The 23,343-nt window shown below is 50.3% G+C and overlaps 1 protein-coding gene across 2 annotated transcripts; it reads left to right on the forward strand.

The window, feature by feature from the left end:
• The first annotated feature begins 6,484 nt into the window (after nt 1-6,484).
• On the forward strand, nt 6,485-22,447 carry RD3 (retinal degeneration 3, GUCY2D regulator). 2 transcript variants are annotated; one of them, XM_027565670.1, is made up of 3 exons: nt 6,485-6,836; nt 18,124-18,470; nt 19,825-22,447. In XM_027565670.1, exons 2-3 carry the CDS (start codon nt 18,175-18,177, stop codon nt 20,114-20,116), a joined length of 588 nt encoding a protein of 195 aa, XP_027421471.1. In that variant the 5' UTR covers nt 6,485-6,836; nt 18,124-18,174; the 3' UTR covers nt 20,117-22,447. The 2 variants fall into 2 exon arrangements, with proteins under 2 accessions (XP_027421471.1, XP_027421470.1); XM_027565669.1 differs by having other exon boundaries at nt 6,487-6,836; nt 17,989-18,470.
• Nucleotides 22,448-23,343: the final 896 nt, after the last annotated feature.

Raw genomic sequence — 23,343 nt, forward strand, 5'->3', positions numbered from 1 at the left:
GTGTTTCCCCTGACCTCCTGTCAGTAGGCACCTGCTAACTCTGCATGATCAGCACTTTCTTTCTTTCCTTCTTCTTCTTCTCCTTTTATTTATTTTTAAAAATTATTTATTTATTTGGCTATATTGGGTCTTGGTTGTGACATGCGAGATCTTTGATATTCCTCGCAGCATGTGTGATCTTTAGTTGTGGCGTGTGGGATCTAATTCCTCGACTAGGGATTGAACCCAGGGCCCCTGCCTTGGGAGCGCAGAGTCTTAGTCGCTGGATCACTAGGGAAGTCCCCGCACTTCTAAAAGTTCACAGACTTCCTATCACTTGGGCCATCACAGGATCATGACTGGACACTAGGGAGACACATGGGAGAAGGCAATGGCACCCCACTCCAGTACTCTTGCTTGTAAAATCCCATGGATGGAGGAGCCTGGTAGGCTGCAGTCCATGGGGTCGCTAAGAGTCGGATACAACTGAGCGTCTTCACTTTCACTTTTTACTTTCATGCATTGGAGAAGGAAATGGCAACCCACTCCAGTGTTCTTGCCTGGAGAATCCCAGAGACGGGGGAGCCTGGTGAGCTGCCGTCTATGGGGTCGCACAGGGACACGACGTCTATGCCATCTATGGGACACGACTGAAGCGACTTAGCAGCAGCAGCAGCAGCAGCAGGGAGACACATTACCAAACAATGCCCACTTAGCTCTCCGTGGTTCCTTAGAGCGCTGCGGTGGGAATGCAGCAGAAACAAGTGCACAGGGTTAGGTTCCCAAGCCCTTCTCAGCCCGCCCCTCTGCTGGGCCTGTAAGTCAATCCCAGGCTCTCTTCCAGTCCCATGTGAGCTGAGTCAGTCCCCTGTGTCCAACATCGAGCGTCTCCCTTGACGCAGATGACCCCCAGATCTTTATCTTCAGCCAAACCCATCCTCCCTTGTGGCTCAGTTGGTAAAGAATCCGCCTGCAATGCAGGAGACTTGGGTTCGATCCCTGGGTTGGGAACTTCCTCTGGAGAAGGGAAAGGCTACCCATTCCAGTATTCTGGCCTGGAAAATTCCATGGACTGTATAGTCCAAGGGGTCTCAAAGAGTCGGACACGACTGAGCAACTTTCACTTTTTCACTAAATCCATCCTCCATGTGTGGGGCTGGTCACTGGGTCTGTCTTCCTGGGAGTCATGAAGACACCTTGTCCTCCCCATCCACACAGCCAGGGGACCCCGAGTCAGTTTCCCCTCCTTTCTGCTCCTCCCCTAGGGTATTGTGACTCCCCACCATCAAGTCAGGATTCCCAGACAATTCCACCCTCTCCATCATCCTCCATGCCAGTCAGGGCACTATTGCGGGAGCCAGGCAGTGTACTAACTACCAAGCTGCTACTATTGGTCTGGACTCACCAGCATTCTTCTTTGGAAACTGATTTCAGAATCTACATTCAGATCCACATGTGACAATTTGTTTCACCCTGCGCATCACAGCGGCTCCTTGTCTTTCACTAACACCACCTCTTTTCCTTCCTGGGCCCGAGGCATCCCTTCAGGCCCCACGTCAGTACCCACCCAGAGGGCCCGCACCAGCTCGTGTCATTTCAGGTTTTATCTCTCTAACGCAGGACACATCCTGGCTCCCCTCTCCTGTTGATTTGCTGGTACTCAGCCTCCTCCCAGAAGCATTTCCGGGTTGAGCAGAAGTGGCTTTCCTGCTTTCTTACCCCTGGACCTGGACTGGCTTCCCACACTGTCGAGTGCCCAGGCTCCCAGACCACCCTCCCACAGCCCCCACATCACCTGCTTCCGCTGGCCTCTGCACATTCCCACCTGTGGGTGACCTCAGCCCCTCACAGTCCACTCCTGTCTACTTATGTCTGTGGTCTGTGGGTCCTCGAGCCTGTGACAGCTCATCTCAGGCTCAGGAGGACAGAGGCAGGTCCAGGGCATTTGCTGGGTGCAGACAACAGGCTCAGGGTGCTCTGGCTGCCACCTTCTCTAAATGCATTGACCTCTCACCACACGCTGGGGCTTGGGCTCCTAGCCCTCGAGCAGTCCTTATTCTGCAGGGAAGTTCAGCCAACAATGTGATGCTCCACTGATTCTCATTATTTGCAGTAGTCATGTTCTGAATGTCACTGCCAGCCCTGAACCACCGCTTCTAAGGGAAACACACGGTTAGGTTCCTGTGAGCCTCTGGTCAGGACATTTTCATCAGCCAGTCAGTACACAACCTTGTCTTCTGTGTATTTCTGTTCAAAGACTCCTTATTTTTGTGCACTGTTGATTCATTAACATTGAACTCACAGCCAACAGCAATATAACTTGCAACTTAATGCCTAAATGAAGTGCATCTAAGCCATGCATTCTCTCCTTCTTGTACTTGGTAATGGCAGACAGCACTTCAGCACTGCACCTGGGGACCATTTTAGACAGTGAAATCACCAGCAAAAGGCACAAAGTGGACACTAAATAGGCCAGGGGAAGGATATTTATTGACTGTCTGAGAGCTAAAACAGGAAGACAGGAGATGGCCTCGTTTCACTTCAGTTGGGAATGTCGAATTTTTAACACTTTGCACATGTCCAGAATGGCCGCAAAAGTGCCTCGAGTATTGATTTGGGGATTACAAATACATTTTAGTGAGTAGACAGCTTTGCAACTGTGAGTAATGAGGATTGATTGTATACACAGAGAGAAGAATGAAACTTTGGAGACTGGAGAGGAGGGGAAGCTGGGCAGACAGGAGGTTCACTGAGGCTCACCACTGGGGTAGATTTTCAGGGATGAGTAAGACAGCCCCCCGGACCCCCAGCGTTTGGAACAGAGTGTGCACTGCGCACAAAAGCATGAGACAAGATGGGGTAGAGTAATTGTTTCTTTGGGATGAAGATGGAGTAACCAGAGGGGACCCATCAAGAAGATCTCTGATGTCCAGGAACCAAGGAAGGCAGAGAGTTTCCACATCCATCTCTTCCTACAGGGTTTGCACTAATCATGAGAGCGCCAATCACTGTGAGAGAGAAACCCAAAGTCTTAGTGTTTGACCCGATACACTGCTTGCACATAGTAGAGCTCAACATGGATGACTGATGGGTGGCCTGCCACATAGTAATTTAGGGACCTGGGCTCTTTCAAAATTGGGGCTCTACCACCCTCCGGGGCCTCAGAGTCCTTACGGACCATCAGCAGGTGGGAGAAAGAGGGGCGGTGGAAAACTGCACAGAGTGTTTCATAAGTCAGGCCTTCCATCCACATTTCATTGTCACGTGGTCCTGTATGGATGTGAGGGAGGCTGGGTAATGGGGTCCCTGGTTGGACAGCAGCTTCCCCAAAGCATGTCTCACTCTGGAAGAGGGGCATGAATCTTTGATGGACAGCCAGTTTTGCCCAGGCTCTCAAGATCAGTCAAACCATAGGGCAGAACCTAAAAGAAGTCAGTGGTGAGTGAATTCCATAGAAATCGGGCGTCAAGGTACTGTCTAGCACAGGGTAGATGGTCAATAGACACCTAGTGAATAAATGAATGAGAGATGTATTATGTCTCTCTCCTTAGTTCCCTTTCATTATTTTAGATAAATAGTTAGATGATACAGATTAAGGGAAAAAAAAACACAACAGTGTGAGGCAAGATGGAGAAGAGGGGCAAGAAGGAGAGAGTAAGGAAGCAGGGACTTAAGCAAGCCAGCTGGGAGAAGGCGAGGTTCTCATTTGCCTGCAGTCATCCGCAATGCTTCCTCCGGCTGGAGAAGGAAATGTGGCCACAGGAGTGGAAAGAGGGCTGCCCAGAGGGAGGAAAGAGAAAGTGTTAGCCGTTCAGTTGTGTCCAACTCTGCGACCCCATGGACTGTAGCCCGCCAGGCTCCTCTGTCCATGGGATTCTCCAGGCAGGAATACTGGAGTGGGTAGCCATTCCCAGGGAGGCACAGGTAAATGTGCATCTGGTCTGTGCCTGTGACTACTATGTCACTTTTATCTCTCTGTTGGCTCTGAAAACCCAATGCATGACAGAGCGCATAGAAATGGTTTGGACTGGCGCCCACTGCCTGGAAGGAAGCCAGGGAGGAGGGAACGGGAAGAGCAGCCCACGGCACAGCCTGACATCTGGGATCAGCGCTCTCCTCCAATCTCCTTGCAGGTTTTAATCCAGTCCTGCACCCAATGGCTTTGTAATTCCACATCTCCAATTTATTAATCAAATGCCATCTGTGAGGCAATGTCACAGCCCTGCTGGTGTTTCTCCATTTGAATGGTTGCTGAATATTTAACTACACTTCAGCGACTTCGAGGGATGCCAAATGAGAAAAAAAACCACCACCACTTTCTCTCCCCAGTCAAACTCACACTCAGTGTGGATAATCACAAAGCCTCCACAGGCTAACGGGTGAAAAGAGATGAGCAGTCGGCACAAACACCACGCTGTCTTTGAGTTACGGTGTCAGGGCGGCGGGCGAGGGACAGAACTAGGAAAGCATAACCCCCCTCCTCTGGGCCTGTGTCTATGTCACTGAAAAGTAGAGGGAAGGGGCCAGCTGTGTCAGGAGGGGAGGACGCTGAGAAACTAGTCATCTGTGTGTGCGTTCCCCAGCGTCACAGGTCAGGAGTCCTTAGCACAATGCTGCAGACGGATCTTCCTTTAATGGCTCCGAGCTGGGATGATCTCAATTACATTAATTGTGTGCATGTGTATATGTGTGTGTGTGTGTGTGAGGGTGAGGTTTTAAGCCTAATCCATGGGATGAATTTTTTCATTCAAATAGAATGGTCTTTAGTTGACCCAAGATTACACAGCAGGAAGAAAAAGGCATTTAGCGCCGAACTCTAATTCTGTCCCTGCTCTGCACTCTCCTGTAAGAATTCTATGTTCTTCTTTTAAATAATTCTTTTTTTTTGGCTGTGCCTCAAGGCTTGAAGAATCTTAGTTCCCCAACTAGGGATTAAACACATGCCCTCAGCAGTGGACGTGGAGAGTCCTAACCAAGAATTTCATCTGACCCAGCCTCAACGGGCCTTGGCTGGGAAGTGTGGAGTGAGAGGGGTGAGGAAGGGAATTGTGAACCCTCAGCCGGCATCTGGTATCCTGGCTGCACAGAAGAGTGCTCTGGACATCCGTGCTGCATGAACGAATTTGTGACTTAGTCACTGGCCTCTTCTTACCGCTTCTAGCAACTTTTCCAAAGAGAAAGCAGAGCCTTCTCATCCTGCTGGTCCCCTCCCCACCAGCATGGAAACGCCTTGGAATTTTTGCCCTTGTGTCAGCATAGTGGTGGTATGTTCAGAGGTGGGGACTCCTGGTTACCTGCGCCAGGTTGCTCTGGCTGTGGCTTATCCTGGGTGTGGAGGCCACCATGGATCTGTGAGTGTGAGGAGGTCAACTTAAGCTCCTCAAAGTGTGGGAGTGTCCTATCCCCAAGGGACCTTCCCCATCACTGGGACTGTTGTGCTGTGAACTGGTCAAGAGAGGTGTATGACCCAGCTCCTGACTCCAGAGCCCTGCTTGAGCAACTGAAGAGAGGGGAAGGCAGATCTATCTAATGCATCCAGCCACAAAGGAAGAGCAAAGCGGCCTAGCACTCAGGGACAAAGACAAAACACGCAGGCAGGCAGGTGAGTGGAGAGAGGTGGTTCATCCTGCATGGCTTGGTTTCTTCTTGGTGACACTTTCTGCTTTGTTTTCAATACACTCAGGACTAGACATATCCAGAAGTCACTCTACTGCCTGGCACCTGGTACTACCTGGTACGGCATCACTTGAGATCTATTACAAGGCAGCTTAGTGCCCACTAGGGCACCCCGGACAGGGGCCGGCATGGGTTTCTAATTCTGATGGGGGCAGGCTGGCCCACACGGGGCCCATAGCTTGAAAAGTCTGCATGTGACAGTGTGCAGGGCACAGAGACAGGCAGGAGGCCCAGGGGTGAGTGTGGGACTCGGGAGAATAGCAACAGGAGGAATAGCAACGGGCCCACTCCTGCCAGCCCCCATCTCATCTCAAAGTCAATAATCACAGTCTACCCTCCCTCCTCTGCTGGGATTATTTCCTCAGCCTTGCCCCTCCTCCAGAGCATCAGAAGAAGAACTCTGTGTACTTGAGCTTGCCTTGAGGGAAGGAGAGAATTTTCATGAGCCAAGAGTGGGGCAGGTGAGGGGTGGTGATTAAAGGTGAGAGTTCCTGCCCTCGGCACCTGAATCACTCCTCAGAGGGAGTGGGTGGAAAGAGTGTGCTCTGGCCAGGAACCATCCAGCTGGTAGCTGGAGACATCTGCTCTGAGCAGGTCCTCCTAGGGCTCTACAGAGGGTGCAGCGAGCATGCCCTGGCTCCCCAGCTTGTGCCATCCCGAGCGCCAGCTGGAGGAGGCCGGGGCGGAGAAGGCCATCTGGACACGGGCCGCTCTCACCCCCTGGGTCTTCTCAGGTGACTGTCAGGTCAGATAGACTCCCTCTTCAGATAATACAGCTCAGGTGGAAGAGGCTTAGGTAGGTCTCCACGGCAACCACCAATCAGGAGCTGGGCTGCCTTGGGGTTCATCCGAGGAGCTGTGTGGTTCCAGCCTCTGGAGACACACACACAAATATTGCAAACACCAGCCCAGGGTGGATCCCTCCTCTGATCAGCATTGTTTTCTCTCAGCACAACTTCTGAGAGATAGAGGAGGAGGAAGCACAAGGCGGCAGCCCGCAGCACAAGAGGAAGAGGAGGGAGGTGTTTGGATGTAGTTTCCCTTGACCCTGTCCTCCCGTGGCCGATGAACTTTCTGTCTTTCCCTGAAAGGATCCAGACACTCTCGTCTCCCAGACAGGGAAGCAGAATCAGGACCCCCTGAGACCTTCACCTCCACAGAGCCTGACCTCAGAAAGCCAGGTAAGAGGGTCACCTTTCCAGGGGACAGAAGTTACAGCAGTGGCCGGCTGAGCTGAGCTGGGTAGATGGGGACAGTCCACCGCGCTGTCTGAGTGTAGGACCCCGACGGCCACAGGGAGGCCCCGACTGTCTTTGTCCCATAAGAGGCGGCAGACTCTGCAGCATCCTCCTTGCCATGGCCTGGTCCCTGCTTCACAGACTCACAGGAAGTCATGGCTTCTGTCTACTCTGGAGGCAGCAAGCCTGTCAGGGAGGACCCAGCCCAAGGCTTCTCCCTTCTGCCTTTACGGAGATGATCCACCTAGGGGGAAGCAAGTGTGTCAGCTGCTCAGTCGTGTCCGACTCTGCAACCCCTGGACTGTAGCCCACCAGGCTCCTCTGTCCATGGGACTCTCCAGCCAAGAATGCTGGAGTGGGATCTTCCCAACTCAGGGGGTCAAATGGATCTCCTGCATTGCAGGAAGAGTCTTTACTATTTGAGCCACCAGAGAAGCTCAAGAGGGAAGCGAGGGGAAATGCAAATTAGAGTTTCTCTCCTTGATTTGAGCCTGCGACTTGAGAACCACAAAGTGTGAGGCTCAGAGCAGACTCTCAGAACACGACAGTGACCAAGGTGATGTGGGCGATGTCTGGGCCTCAGTTCCTTTGACTGCAGAGCTGCCCGTGAGTCCCCAAGATATGTTTGGGAGAACAGGCCTGGATGGGGCTTCAGGGACAGGATCAGGCTTGGGAAGGAGCATCCGCTATGGGACCAGCCCTCTCCTACGAATCAGTTGGAGGGAGATTTCTATCATATAAAGAGCAGGGCCCTCCCCTCAGGCAGAGTCTGGGGAGCAGAGTGTCCCCCAAGACAGTGCCCAGGGCGTCTCCCCTGGGACAGTCACCAGGGTGACTCTTCACAGAAAAAGCAAAGGGCTTCTCTCCTAAGACAGGGACCAGGGCGTCTCCCTTCAGCCAGGGAGCAGAGTTACTTCTCTCAGAAAAAGACCTGGGTTCTCCCTTCAGATAGAGATCAGGGCAACTTGTCTCAGAGAAAGACCAGGGCATCTCCTCTCAGAAAGGGACCACAGTGACTTCTCTTAGAAAAAGGCCCGGACTGTCCCTTCAGACTGTCCCTTCAGAGTGTCTCCCCTCAGATAAGGACTGTGAATTCTCCTCTCAGACAGAGACCACAACAGCTTGTCTCAGAAGAAGACTAAGGTATCTCCTCTCAGACAAAGACCAGGGTGCTACTATCATATAAAGACCAGGGCTTTCCCCTCAGACAGAGTCCAGGAACCTCCCCTAAGACCGAGAGAGCATGGCGTCTCTCCTCAGAAAAGGACCAAGTCTTCTCCCCTCAGATGGAGACCAGAGCCCTCCCTTCAGACGCAGACCAGAGCCCCTCCCCTCAGATGAGGACCATGGATGGCATATCCTCTCAGATAGAGACCAGGGCAGTTTCTCTCAGAAAGAGACCAGGGTGTTTGCCCTCTGACAAAGACCTCCAAGGGGCGAGCTGGACCTGAGCACTCATCCCTCTCCTGTTTCCACTCCTGCCTCAGTCTGAGGAGGACTGACTGCCTCATTTCTTCATTCGTTCATTCATTCACTCAGAAACCACTCATTAGGGCCTACTGCCTCCCAGAAGTCTCAACAGACACAGCTCTTCTCCTCATAGAGCTCATAGCCGAGTCAGGGAACGAGAAATACAACCAAAGAAGAGAGATGTATATTTGTTAGAGATGCTGCGATGAGAGATCTGCTAGCCTCTGCAGGGCAGTGAGAGGCAGGCTGCAGCATCTTAAAAGATGAGCAGATGTTTCTCGGGTGGGCAGAGGCCCACAGGACTGGCTAAGTCCCGCCTGGCTTGGTGGATTACAGGCTATTTTTCTATGACGCCAAAGAGAAATAAGGTAATTTGTACTCTGTGAAGTTGGTCTTGGCAAAAATAAGGCTGGGAGGAAGGTGGGTCGGCAGAGGGAACACAGATTCTCTGCACGTGCTTCTTGGAGGCCTCTGCCCCGCCCTCGGGGCCGGCTTCCACAGATCCTCGCGGCCTACACTCCAGAGCTGCTGCTCTGGGCTCATGGGTTTTGAGGGGCGCACAGGGCAGCCCCTGCCCCAGCCTGCAGACGCCTGGCTCAGCTGTTAGGGCCAGCTTTAGAGACAGGACTGGGTGGGCAGTTTTGTCCAGAGAAAACAGCTTCCCGGCAGAAAGTGCACGGTCCTTCCCTGGATGGTGAGAGCCTGGAGGCCTCGGTCCCCACCAGAGGCAGATGGTCTCTACACCTCTGGTGGGGGGCGAGGGTGGGTCAGAGCCTTGTTCCCTGTTCCACAGGCACACCCTGCATTGTTCCCACCTCAGAGACACCCCTGGTCCCCTCCTGTGCTAACTGCCAGGAACCAGACTCCTCCTGCCCTCGAGGGATGGGGCTCCTTTCTCCAGCGTATCAACAAGCTACAGCTGGTGCCAGTGTCACCCAGGGAGCCACGGAAAAGACATTATCCTCAGGGATGTTCAAAAATAGGCTGAAGGGAAGGCTCAGAGCTTGTGAGGTGGGAGGATAATGAAGCAGAAAGGAAGGGAAAGGAAGAGCAGAGAATGGAAGACAAAGGACTTGGGGAGCACAGCCCCAGAACAGGTGAGAGGTTGCTGGGACACGAGACTCCACCCCTGAGTTCTCCCTTCAACAGCTCTCCCAGTGCCAAGGCCCAGCAAGTCAGGAGCTGGACTGGGGTCAGGTTTGCCCCAAGCCAAGGGTCCTTGACCCTTTGGAAGTGTGTGAAGCCTGTGGGTACATTCTCAGTGAAATGTTCCTCAATGCATACAATTAAATTCTTGCAATTACAAAAGAAACCACTGTATTGAAAGGCAGCTATTGAACATTTTTTCCCTGAAACTGGACTCCTATTGAAATATTTTTAAGCAATTTGAGATACAGTAATATATGTGCCTCTGTGAAAGTCACTCAGTCATGTCTGACTCTTTGCAACTCCATGATCTATACAGTCCATGGAATTCTTCAGGCCAGAATACTGGAGTAGGTAGCCTTTCCTTTCTCCAGGGCATCTTCCCAACCCAGGGATTGAACCCAGGTCTCCTGCATTGTGGGTGGATTCTTTACCAGCTGAGCCACCAGGGAAGCCCACAGATAACTGGAGTGGGTAGCCTATCCCTTCTCCCGCAGATCTTCCTGACCCAGGAATCAAACCTGGGTCTCCTGCATTTCAGGCAGATTCTTTACCAACTGAGCTATCAGGGAAGCCCTGTAGCCACACGTAAAATAGTAAACTCTAGTGGCAGGGCTAATGAGTATGATTTCACAGCCCTGACGAGCACAAACCATATTTCAAGAATAACAACTTTAAAGTATTATGAAAAAAGAATCTGACCTCTGAGGGAGATAAAACCGCCACAGGTGTACTGACACTGCCGTACTCGGGGGCCAGTATTCATAACTGACAAAAATATCACATTTCAGTTAAAGATAGAGGAGATAAAGATATTTTTTTTCCTATCCAAGTTTTAAAACTCTGAATTCTCCTGAAGCCCTTGCACCAAGAGACAGTCATAGACGCAGACCAACCAACTTCTTGTTAGTTTACAAAGCACTTAAAGGGACATTACCTTGCCTTTTTTGATTGGTTGTGAGAACTTTTACATTTATTTTCGACGGCACTGGGCCTTTATTGTTGCACGCAGGCTTTCTCCAGTTGTGCTGAGCGGGGGCTACCTTCACGGTGGGGGCTTCTCACTGCAGTGGCTTCTCTTGTCGCTGAGCCTGAGTTCTAGGTGTGTGAGCCTCAGCAGTTGTAGCACACGGGCTTAGTTGCTCCAAGGCATGTGGAATCTTCCTGGACCAGGGATGGAACACACGTCCCCTGTCTTGGCAGGCAGGTTCTTATCCACTGTATCACCAGGGAAGTCCACATTACCTTATTTAGTCTTCATAGTAACTTGAAGTAGGTACCTTATTACCCCATCTTACAGATGGGGAAACTTGGAGCAATGAAGGCAACTTGGGAAGGCAGTACAGAGTGGGAGCGGAAGGGCATAGGAGTTGAATTTAGGATTTCTCTGCTAAAACCTTGGCTCTCCTCACTACACCAGCCTGCCTCACCTGAGCTGGTGAGGAACCAAAGGGCAGTGGCCTGTCCCCTACTGGATGGCAGCACCCTTCCAGACAGCACAGAGATGGCTTGTCTCCTTGGGCTCACTCCTGCCTTGAATGCACGCTCCTGGAGGGAGCCCCAGACCTGCACCGGGACAGGTACACTGCACACACCCCCACCCGTGTTTACTGAGTCTCGAGCTCGTCATGAATCAGAATTCAGGCCTGGGCTTTGGTCTCGCCCACCCAGAGCCTCCCAGCACACGCCACCGTTCACTACCTCACCACCACCCCCAACTGTGGAGAAACACCACAGCACTACTCACGAGTCAGGTCTAAACTGTGGGCAGAGGTGCTGAGGGGCAAGTCAGCCGCTAGATAGAATAGACTGAGAAGGCTTCCTGCAAGAAGTGAGCTTTGAGCCAGATGTATTCCAACTTGTAAATTATAAATCGCTCAAACACGCAATAAAATTGGAATAATAGTGCAAAAAAACAGTCATAAATTCCCCCTGGACAAAGTGATTGTTAGTATTTTACCCTACCTGAATGCACGTGTGTACCTGGACATGTGGCATCATCTGAACGACTGGAATGTGAGACCTTGTAGACAATCGTTGACACTCAGCCAGGAACACTCCAGCATTGCCTCCCAAGATTGCACTATTTGTCAAGATTCCCCTAGAACCATAATTACCATTTTTTCCCCCTTCCTGCCGGAGAAGGCAATGGCACCCCGCTCCAGTACTCTTGCCTGGAAAATCCCATGGGCAGAGGAGCCTGGTAGGCTGCAGTCCATGGGGTCGCTAAGAGTCGGACACGACTGAGCGACTTCACTTTCACTTTTCAGTTTCATGCATTGGAGAAGGAAATGGCAACCCACTCCAGTGTTCTTGCCTGGAGAATTCCAGGGACGGGGGAACCTGGTGGGCTGCCGTCTATGGGGTCGCACAGAGTCGGACACGACTGAAGTGACTTAGCAGTAGCAGTTCCCTTCCTGCTAGGAGGTGCCATGTCATTTATTGAAAACAAAACAAAAACAAAACAGGGCAAACACATTTCTTAATAAGTGTCGTTTTTTAAAAGTTCTGTTAAAACATATGGGTCAAGGGGAAGTAAAAATAATCAGAGGATCACTGTAGGAAAAACCTTTAGGTCTGGCACTGGGAGACCTCTGGAGAGGAGCAGTGGGAGAAACTTCATGTTCTGAAGGGTAGGAGCCCCTCAACTCCCTTCTTCCCTCTCACCCGCTTAATCCCACCAGAAACTACCAAGATGCCCGGAATAAAAGGTTTCAAGTTCAATAGTCACACTCTCTCCAAATACAAAAAGCAGGTACAATTCAACTCAACACAGAAGCTTGTGTGCAAAGTTACGGGAAACTGAGACACTGTATAGAAAGTTAGGTTAATGATGATTCTGTGGTTTTGTTTTGTGTGTGTTTTGAGGGTGTGTCTCTTCCTCTGTCACCTGAACTCAGCAAAGAAATGGTTATCCTGATGAAATATCAACAGCTGACCCACAGTAAAAACGGATAAGTTCTAAAAATTAAAAAAAAAAGCATAATTACCAAAAAAATATCTGTCACTGTTCCTCCCTCTGCATTTTGCTTTTTTAAACTTTTGCTTTTTTAAGTTTTTGATTTTTTTTTTTTTTTTAATTCTGAAAAGTAGACAGTAAAACAGCTCCTGGAAGAATTTACAACCAACTGCATGAGAGTCTGGGAAGCTGAGGGGCTAATTATCATTTTTATACCCTAGAAAAGCAACACCCATTCCCTAACATACAGCTCACACTCAGATTTTCCCAGATGTCCTAATGTTTTAAAAACACAGATTCAAACAATGCTTGTGTGTTGGATGCAAATTGCAGGTGCTGTTCCCTGAACAGCAAGCAGATATTCCTCATGGGAAGGTTCTGGAATCACTTGGCAGGATTTGAGCGGGAGCGAGGGCTTTAGCTGGGAGTTTGGCTCTGCCATGTGGGTTAATCCAACGCAAGGGAGGGGCAGAATCCAACTGGGCAAGACCTCCTAACAGCAGTTCTGATGAACCTTCTGGGTGTCTTTAGTCTTAATCAGACCACAACCTGCCATCATGTGCTTCCCAACACAGACTCAGGTCACGGGGAGGCCCGGGGATAAGCCAACCAGCCACCTCTGGCATTGTCTAGTCTGCCTGCCTCTCTGTTTCTGCATTCCCTCCTTCCCTCTACCTCTCCACCTCTCCCTTATGTCTTCCCTCCTTCCCTCCATCTCCCCCTCCCTCTCTCCTCTGCCCTTAAGAGCTTAATCAGACCTGTTGGAGAGCCTCCAGGAGAACAGCTGGCACCAGTGACAGATATAGCTCCGGCAGAAGTCTTGTCTCTGTTACAGCCTCCAGCCTGGGCTGGGAGGCAGGGATTGGGAGGAGGAGAAAATTCAAAACACCCCACCCCTCTCCACCCTCTGAGAGCCCAGCCCCTGGGCCAGAGAACCTGAGAGCCCACCGAGCCTGGGACTCAGGCGGGATCCCCGCCCAGGCTCTGCCATCTGCCGTGGGCTGAGCACCCCATCTCTGGCAGCCAACTCGAGTCAGGCTTCCACCCGGGAAGAGGGCACCCGCCCCATCCTGGTCTGCACTCTGGCTTCCCCAACCCAGGGCAAGGAGCCTGGGGGAGTCCAGAGATGTGCCCACCCTGAGGTCACATCCCCTCCAGGTCAGGCCTTGGGTGCTGAGATCCAGAAATCCTTGCCTGGACAGTCACCCGCCCACTTCCAGAGCTGGAGCAGGACCCCTCCCTGGTGGGAGCAACATCATCGTGGGAGCAACCTTAGGTCTGAGGGAGGCTAAGAGGCCCTGTTGGCAGGGATGTGGGTGGGCCTGGACATGAAGCTTGGCATCTCCCTGCATGTCTGCAAGGCCCCTTGGGCTGAGACTAGAAAGAGGGGACCGGCTAAGGGCCAAGAACTGGCTCAACCCACATCTCCACGTACCAGCAAAGAACTCCACAGAGTCCAAGAATTCTCAGCTTGAATCAGACCCTCCCAGTTGTTATGAAGGTTTATTTGACAAGGAAGAAAGAGAACGTATTTTATTGAATAGTTCATTAGCTTAATTTGTAATTTGTGAATATTTAAACATATGGTATGCAAGCCTCTATCTGCAGCACTGCCCCAAGGCCCTGGCACATGGGAGCCATGGGCCTACTGCTCAAGCCTGGTGCCCTTACCAGGCCTGGAGTAGATGTTAAGAGGTCAGTTTTCCTGGAGACATAAGTTATCTCCAGGGTTTTCTCACCTCCTCTTTCTGTATGTTTCTCCCTGCTGCAGGAAGACCTTCCAAGACCAAACCATTCTCCTTTCAACTTAAATGTAATTCCAGACTAAGAAGAAAAAAAATGCCCTTAAGGAGGGCAGTGCTTGACCCAAAAATGAATCCTTCAAAATGGGCCTTAGGAAGGGGGAGAAATTTTGGAATGGGAAGGGATTGTCTAGGTAGATTTCTAGCCCAGCTACACACACACCCACACACACACACACACACACACACACACACCCCCACAGCAAGGACTAAAGCCCCACAGGGCAACTCTATCCATTACTCTGGTATTTATTCAAACAAGTTAGAAAGCAAGTGTCACTCCATTTATTATGGATGTCTGCTGAACACTGGGCTTCCCAGGTGCTGCTAGTGGCAAAGAACCCACCTGCTAATGCAGGAGACGTGGGTTCGATCCCTGGGTCAAGAAGATCCCCTGGAGGAGGACATGGCAACCCACTCCAGTATTCCTGCCTGGAGAATTCCAAGGACAGAGGAGCCCGGCAGGCTCCAGTCCATGGAGCTGCAAAGAGTAGAAAAGGACCGAAGCGACTGAGCACACACTGAACACTTGCTACAGGCCAGACCTTGTGCCTGGCTCTGGGGCCTGGGTAGGATGATGCTCAAGACCTGGGTCCTCGCTCTGGCTGGAGAGGGACACACAGGCCATCATGGTTCGCTGTGCCATGTTGGACTATGCCATGATGGGGTAAGCACAGATTACCTGGGAGCCTGGTCAGGGAGGATGGGGAAGGCTCCTAAAGGAAACAGAGTATGAGCTAAGAGCTGAGGTGGGGCTCATTCAGGAATTGAGGATGTGCAAAGCCCTAAAAGCAAGAGGCAGCAGGGTGCATTCAGGGAATGGAGGGTGGGGTTGGGGAGGGTGTTAGGGGAGCATAGGGGTAAGGAGAGGTTTGGTGAGTCATGAAGCTGAAGATGTAAACAGGAGCCACATGATAAAGGGTCTTGAAGCCACTTAAGGGGTCTGAATCTAATCTGGAGGATAATCAGGAATTGTTGAAAGCCTTTAAGCACCCCAGGGTTTAAATCTAGGATGATGCAAAGATCTTCAATCTAGACCCCTTTGCTATTGAAGGCCTCGCTCCACATCACCTCAAATATCATCAAATGAATTCACATTATAATTATTTTTTAATAAAAATGTAGAAAGGAGTTTCATTACTTAAATTTGAAATTTTTATTAATTTCAATTTTGTAGATCTCTACTTATATTTTGAGGCCAGTGACATTTTGGGGGGATGGGGGAAGACAGGTCCTTATACAGCTCAGAGACCCCATGCATGGTGTTATGGTATCTAATTGATCTCAGGTGGCCTCGGCCTGCAGTGACTTGAAGCAAGCCTTCGGCTCCTGGCCAGAGACTGAAGTCAGGCCACAGACATGAAAGCACCGAATTCTAGCCACTAGACTAGTGGTCAGTGACAAGGCCGTGGTTCTTCAGCTTTGCAGAAAAGAACTCCCTCCAAGATGGAAAGTAGTGAAATAAGTATTTATTAGGAGGAAAAGAGTATAGTACATATGTATAGACACAGACTCAGAGAGAGTCACTGAGGCGCACCCTTGTGGTAGTTTCAACTACTTTTATGGGGCATTTCTTCCAAGTTTCCTTTGGCCAGTCATTTTGGTTTGCCTGGTTCAGAGTCCATATTTAGTATATCTCAGGATCCTCCCAACCAGGGATCAAAGCTATGCCCCCTGCAGTGAAGGCGCAGCCTCTTAATCACTGGACCATCAGGGAAGTCTTGTGTTCTTTTAAAAAAACACAAGCACTCCAGGAAAAAATTACACATTCAGTTACAACATCTCTGCCTGACTGATCAGATCCCCTGGCAGAGAGATTCCTGGGGCCTCAGGGCTCTCAGGACAGAGCAGAACCCACCCCCATCTCTCAGCCCCTTCCCCACACTATTGCCCAACTACATGATTCTGGACATATAAAGCAGTGAAGACCAAGAAGAAAAAGTGCTAACTGCCCCTGATCCCAATAGCACAGTCTGATGGTCTCTTCTTCCCTCCCAGGCTCCCAGAAAGGCATCAGGATATGTAATCTGAGGCCTCCATGATGGTGATACACTCAGACTAAGTGGAGGATGAACACTACTATATTTCCTAATTGCTAAGAGAAGTCGTTGTTTTCTGCATGGGCAGATAGGAAGCTTGATTTGTGCCACTCCCAGAAGCTACTGATACCCCACAATCATTTTCCTATTTGTGTTTGATTCCCCAACATCAACAATTCATTTCTTTGGGCCAACCCTCTCTGGTGCAGGGTGGCAGGAAGGCTGCCTAAAAAAAAAGATGTGAGTCTTCAGGAGGTGACGCGTGCCTCATCCCCATGTTCTTGTGAGTTCACTGAACCTCTTTTGTCTGCATCTAGAGGGTCTAGGCAAGAATAAGACCATTGCTGCATGCAAGGGGGAGCACCTTGGAGGGGAGAAGGGCATAGGAAGGGGAAGCGAGCCTCCTCAAAGACCCAGTTCAGGTTTTAGCCCAGGAATGGAGCTCACCTTCACTGTTGTCAGAGGCATGAACCCACTTCCAGCAGGCAGCAGGGCATGCCTGAGATGGCAGTCCATTCACTCATTCACGTGTTCATCCATCATTCACTTATCCATCCATCTAGTCATTCAGTCATTCACCAAACCTATACTGAGCAAGACCCTGTGGGAATATGATGAATTAGGATCCCCTGTCACACCTGATGCTTCTTGCACACATCTCACCTTGTACCATGGCAGGATCTTCTATCTGGGATATCTGCTCCATCAGTCCATGTGTCTTAAGGCTGCACTCACCATTCAGCCTTCTCTCATCCACAAGGCTTTTCAAAACCCCTTTCATTATCCAGAGTCACTCCTTCCCCATCCCTACCCCAGCAGTACTGACTCCATGCTTCACCAGTCACATTTACCTCTTTCCACTTAAATTATGGCTTTTACTCATCAAGTCTTGTATCTGCTGGAGGGCAGGGTCCAGACATGCTATCATGCTTGTGTTCCTCCGCAGATGTGTACACTGTGCTTGATTAATGCTTCTGCCTGATGAATGATGAATAAGTGAATGAATGGTGGGTAAGTTGTATCATTTACAGGACAATATCAGTCCCATACAATCTTCAGCTTTTTTCAGCAACAGATTGGGGGCATTTCCTGTTATGAAAACATCTGTTCTGAATGTGTGTGTTTATTTCCCTTTAAACCACAGGGATAAGATTATGCTCAGCCATACAGCATTGTTAAAAGGTAAACTGAGGCATATTAAAATTTTTTAAAAGTTTATTTGAGCAAAAAAAGTCTGTTGAAATCTAGCAAATATCAAGGAGCTCTGAGGAGCTGTACCAAATGAAACACTTTTATAGTCAGAAGGGAGCGGGAACAAGGATGTTAAAGCAAAAAAAGCAAATTGGTTGCTGCAAAGTTATTGTCCTTTAGGCACTGGCAGAGGGCTATCAGGCAGATTACTTAACTAGTGCTGATCAAGTGATTCCTGTGAGAGGCGAAACTAAGTCTAGGTTTGGTGACGTGGGGGTTAGCATAAGGACTCCATTTGGGGCCTGTTGCCTTATTTTTAACAGTATGTTTCCATCTTTGTTTGGAGTGACCAAGGATCTGGAAGCTCAATCATCTGGACGCTTTAGAGACTTTCATGGCCATGAGATTATCTTACTTTTATGCGGTGCTTGGAGCTTCCCAAGTTAATTCACAACTGCTTCTCACAACACCACGACTTTGTCTTACAGACTTAGAAACGATTGCTCAGAGAGGTTAAGCGTCTTACGTCTTACCCGAGGCCGCCCAGCTGTGAAGGGGGAGGTCTTCTCACTCGGGCCTCAGCTCTCCCCGCCTCACCCCGTTCTCCCCACCTTGGCTGACAGAGGGGCTGAGGAAGACGCACTCCTGCCCCGCCTCGGCAGGGCCTGGAGGCCATGTCCCTGCTCCCGTGGCTCCGGGGGAACGAGGCGCCGCCACGGCCGTCGCCGCGGAGCCCGGCGGAGATGGTGCTGGAGACGCTCATGGTGGAGCTGGCGGGGCAGATGCGCGAGGCTGAGCGGCAGCAGCGGGAGCGCAGCCACGCGGTGAGGAAGGTCTGCACCCGCGTGGACTACAGCTGGCTGGCCAGCGCGCCGCGGCCCGCATACGACCTCAGCCCCGGCGAGAGGCTGCAGCTGGAGGACGTCTGCGCCAAGATCCACCCGGCCTACTGTGGGCCCGCCATTCTCAGGTAACTCCAGACATCCTCAGACAACTCCAGACATCCTCAGGTAACTCAGGTAACTCCCCGCCGTCCTCAGGGAACTCCCACCACCCTCAGACAACTCCAGACATCCTCAGGTAACTCAGGTAACTCCCCGCCGTCCTCAGGGAACTCCCACCACCCTCAGGCAACTCCAGACATCCTCAGGTAACTCAGGTAACTCCCACCATCCTCAGGTAACTCCCCACCATCCTCAGGTAACTCCCCACCATCCTCAGGTAACTCCAGACATCCTCAGGTAACTCTAGACATCCTCAGGTAACTCAGGTAACTCCCACCATCCTCAGGTAACTCCCCACCATCCTCAGGTAACTCCAGACATCCTCAGGTAACTCCCCTCAAGGCACCGGGCAGGGATGCTCCGCTCCCGGAGGTGTGCGGCCTGGAGCCCCAGGAACTAATAATCTCACGGAAATGGAGCCCGGGGCCTGGATGAGCAGGGATCCGTTAGAAGGAGCAAGGCAGGAGGAAGAAAGAGGCCATGGTTGCCAGGTCAGTGCTAGAGGCTGAGGGAGGCAGGAGGCAGCTCCCAGAGACACGTGAGCTTTTGAGGTGTTTTTCAGAAAAGAACCCACGTTTATTTGCAATAGAAACCACGGTCTGGAAAAAAAAAAAACTATTAGCAAATGTAGAGTCTTTGTTCTGTTCGGGGTCACACCAAGAAACCAGGTATTACATGAACTTGCTAGCGGTGGTTCTTTCTGGAGCTCCAAGCCAGAGACCTTGGAGACAGAGGAAACAGCTTGGGAACATACGCAGGAATCTCCGAGAACCTGGGGCCCTGGGGAACCGCACTCCTGGCTGCAGCGCAGACAGGAAGTAACCAGGAGACTGATGAGCAGAACCAAACAGCTCGCACCCTCAGCCAGGAGGTAGCGGGGAGCTATGGAAGGACCATCACAGGGCGGTGAAACCATCGGATGTACATTTCAGGGAGATCACGCGGGCCAGTGAGGCCAGAAAAACCCCAGTGGGCTCCCCTCACTACATCGATAACCCGAAGCAGCTACCAGTATCTTTCCCTGTGTTAGTGCATTAATCTCACCAAAAGAAAAAAATAAATAAAAAGTAGCTGTGACCCCAGTTTACAGATGTGGAAGCTGAGTCTCATGGAGGCCAGGAGTAGCAGAGGTGGACCTCAGTATGGGCTGGAGCGTTAGGAGGTGGGGTGGATTTCTGACTCAGAAGAAGTGGGCAAGTGGAGAAGCTGGGAATTTCCCACTGTGGAGGTGGGGGGGGGGGGCGCGCATGGACGCCCTTGGGGTCGCGCGCTGCCACACCCACCGCAGCCCTGCCTTGTCTTCCGGCCCCCCGCACCCAGGTTCCGGCAGCTGGTGGCGGAGCAGGAGCCGGAGGTGCAGGAGGTGTCCCGGCTCTTCCGCTCGGTGCTGCAGGAGGTCCTGGAGAGGATGGAGGAGGAGGAGGAGGCGCAACGGCTGACGCGCCAGTGGAGCCTGCGGGCCCCCCGAGGCACCCTGACCACCTTCAGGAGCCGTGCGCGCATCGCCCCCTTTGCCAGCGACATCCACACCATCTCCGAGGACGTGGAGCGGGACACGCCGCCGCCGCGGGCCTGGAGCTTGCCCGAGTTCCGGGCACGGAAGGAGGACTGATCCTGCCTCCCCTGCCCGGGGCGGGGCCCCCTCTGGGAGGATGTGATAGACTTGGACCATCCCGCGTCCTGGAACCTCCCCACTCTGCCCCGACCCCGACGTGGGGCCAAAATGACTGCCCATCCCAAGATATGCCTGTAAGACAGAGCAACCCCTCCCCGCCCGGCCTCTCCCACTGACCGCCAGGCCTAAAGTCAGGGATCGCAAGTCGGCTGGAGCAGCCCTTTCCCTGCCCCGCAGAGATTTTTGAGGGTCTCAGCAGACAGACCACCACCTCTTCCCCATCTCCTGCTTCTGTCTAGAATGGAAGAGTGGCCCTGCCTTTTGCCAAGTCACGAGTTCTCACTCCAATTTAAGGATGTCCCATCACCCCCACTCCCTGGATAGTGATGAGGGATGACGCGTTGGCTGGTGGTTATTCTCTGCTGGTGACTGTCGTGCACCCCACCACAGCCAGTGGGTCCCAGCCTGGTGGGTGGGCAGAGCTGGAAGGGACCACCGGTCCACTCTCCTCAACTAGTGAGTGAGGAAACAGGCTCAGAAGCGGGCGGGATTCTGCCACCGTTAACTGCAGCCTGATCCCCTTGGGCCGTGAGCTTGTTCCCTTACACAGGTATCTCTGCCCCTGAATCTGTGAGTCCTGGACTATAATGCGACAAGCCCAAGGGCTGATCTCCACCTGCCTGTGGTCTGACCCATCTTTTACCTTGGCACTGGTATGGGGGTCTGAAGTAGCTGGGGGCAGAGGTGGGTTGCTATTACCCCACCCCACAGTGTCATCATGTGGGAGGGGCCAGTCCCCAGCAGAAACTTCCAGAAGCTAAGCTTCAGGGCCTTTGGACTTGCTGCTCCAGAAAGTCAGGTGTTTGACTCCAGGGTCCCTTCTCTACCTGGTTGTGCCTGCTCTTTGACTTTCTTCAGAGAAGTGATGTCCAGACTTGTAACTGACCTCAAGGTACCCAAGTGAAATATTCCAGAACCTCCCCACAGGCTTCACTGTCCTTCCATTTCTATCCCAGTTAGATCTTGGTGATGGGCATATGATTATCCAGCGTGTGGATCAACAGTGGCAGACGTGGAAGTCCAGGCAGCCTCCCCACATACTCTGGGCTGAAGTTGGGTGGGTGGGGGATGGGTGGGAACATGTCTGGCCCCAATTACCAGTGTGTGCTCAGAAAATCCAAGTGGGTTTTAATATTGTGTGCACTAAGTCACTGCAGTCGTGTCTGACTCTCTGCCACCTTATGGACTGCAGCCTGCCAGGCTCCTCTGACCAAGGGATTCTCCAGGCAAGAATACTGGAGTGCGTTGCCATGTACTTCTACAGGGGATCTGCCTGACTCAGGGATTGAACCTGTGTCTCTTTTGTCTCCTGTAATGGTAGGCAGGTTCTTTACCACTAGTGCCAACTGGGAAGCCCAGGTCTAAATAAAATGCCAGAAGGAGACAGTTCAACAGCGGGGGGAAATCTGTATATTCCCTGACCACACTTAGTGGGAAAAAAGTTCTTTTTATGATCTGGTTTTGGATATTTTCACTCAGATCTGGACAAGAGAATTATAGGATGGTGGAAAACCTCTCATCCAACGCTAATAGGATGAAAGAGTTAATTGACTTGTGAACACGATTGGTGAAAGTTGAGAATCACTTAAATAAACATACACATCTAAAATATCTTACATATTCTAAGACATAAAGATGTTCGTTCAATTGCTAAACTTTTAATGTAGACTGAAGCTGCGTTCACTTTTTTTGGTGACATGTGTGGGTTGTCTGATGGGAGTTCTGCACTTACGTTTTATTTTTTGTGTGTACTTTAATCATAACAACAAGAACAACTGGTATAAACAGATTTTGGCCTCTCATGAAAACCCTTCCTGCCCACCTCAATCAAGACAGACTGACCCCCACCAGCTTCAGACCCCAGTCACCTACTGGAGGAAGTCCCAGCTGGCAGCACTCAGACCCATAAGTTACTCCTCTGGATTCAGGTCATTAAATGGAGTAGTGAGACCTAAATTTCTGGTTTTATAAACCCAGTGACAACAAATGAAAGAACAAAATAGTTTGAGAATCTCCTTTTGAGTGTTGTATCCGGAGGAGATGGGTTGAGTCTGCTCCAGACTGGGTAGTTTCTTTGCATTCAGCTCAACACCACTGGCCACTAGAGGGAGTCAAGTGGGTGTGGGAACCACTTCCTGATAACATTTTCTTTTGCTGAGCTGTTTGTTTCTGTTTTTCACTTGTTGCGCCTTATGAACATTTTCAGATACAGAAATGTAGAGAGGAAAGTGTATGGAGTTTCCATATGCCCATCACCAAGGCTTAAAAGTTAATAACATGTTGCCATATTTGCTTTTCTACTTTTTGGTGAAGTATTTAAAAGTAAATCCTAGACATCATAATATTTTACCCCTGAATACTTCAGGATGCACTGCAAAGGAATAAGAAAATTTCCTGTGTAACTACAGTAGAATACTATCACCCTTCCCCAGATTAACAGTAATTCTTTAGTATTATCTAATGCCCAAACCACATTGAAATTTCTCTAGCTTTTCCCAACCAATGATCTTTGCAGTTTATTTCTTTGAATGAGGATCTGATTTGTTTTATTCTTGGTCATATAGTGTTTATTTAATTCCACAATAAAGTGTTGGTTAAAAAGAGTGCTTATGAAACATGAGTGTTAGTGTGTGGTAAGTTAATGACGGCACATAAATGATAACAATTCTGCAAATTAGCCTACGGATGCTCTTTACTCAGATACTGTTTTATTCTTCTGATTAAAGTTCTTCCAGAGCAACCAAGATTTTCTAATATCTTGAAAAATAACATCAAAAATAATAATGACAATTATTTGTCAAAAGTAATTTGACTTTCATTTGGTGAAAATACTCTTCACATTTATGTATCTTATTTTTTGAGACATTCATGCAAATGGCAACTGTAAACCTTATCCTCTTTTCTTGCCATTTAGAAACAAAACACTAAAATTTGTCAAAATAACTTGAGGGAAATCTCAAGAATTCTAATAGTAGGTAATGAAAAAACTATCTTTTGATGCCATCAACACATAGTGAAATTCAGTCTGTCATTTTTTTTTTCAGGATAAAGAACTATTTGTATATTTATTTAATAAATTCTTGTATAGCTAAATATTGTCAGTCTGTCTTATATTCATGTGTTTCTCTAACAAAACACAGTATGTTATTTGAAAATTCATTCAA

Source organism: Bos indicus x Bos taurus, chromosome 16, assembly GCF_003369695.1.
Source record: "Bos indicus x Bos taurus breed Angus x Brahman F1 hybrid chromosome 16, Bos_hybrid_MaternalHap_v2.0, whole genome shotgun sequence".
Taxonomy (NCBI): Eukaryota; Metazoa; Chordata; class Mammalia; order Artiodactyla; family Bovidae; genus Bos; species Bos indicus x Bos taurus.

Coding starts and splice junctions, on each gene's coding strand:
- RD3 (XM_027565670.1), top strand. CDS start 18,175: ATGTCCCTGCTCCCGTGGCTCCGGGGGAACGAGGCGCCGCCACGGCCG. Junction 18,471..19,824: donor TGTGGGCCCGCCATTCTCAG/GTAACTCCAGAC, acceptor CCCCGCACCCAG/GTTCCGGCAGCTGGTGGCGG.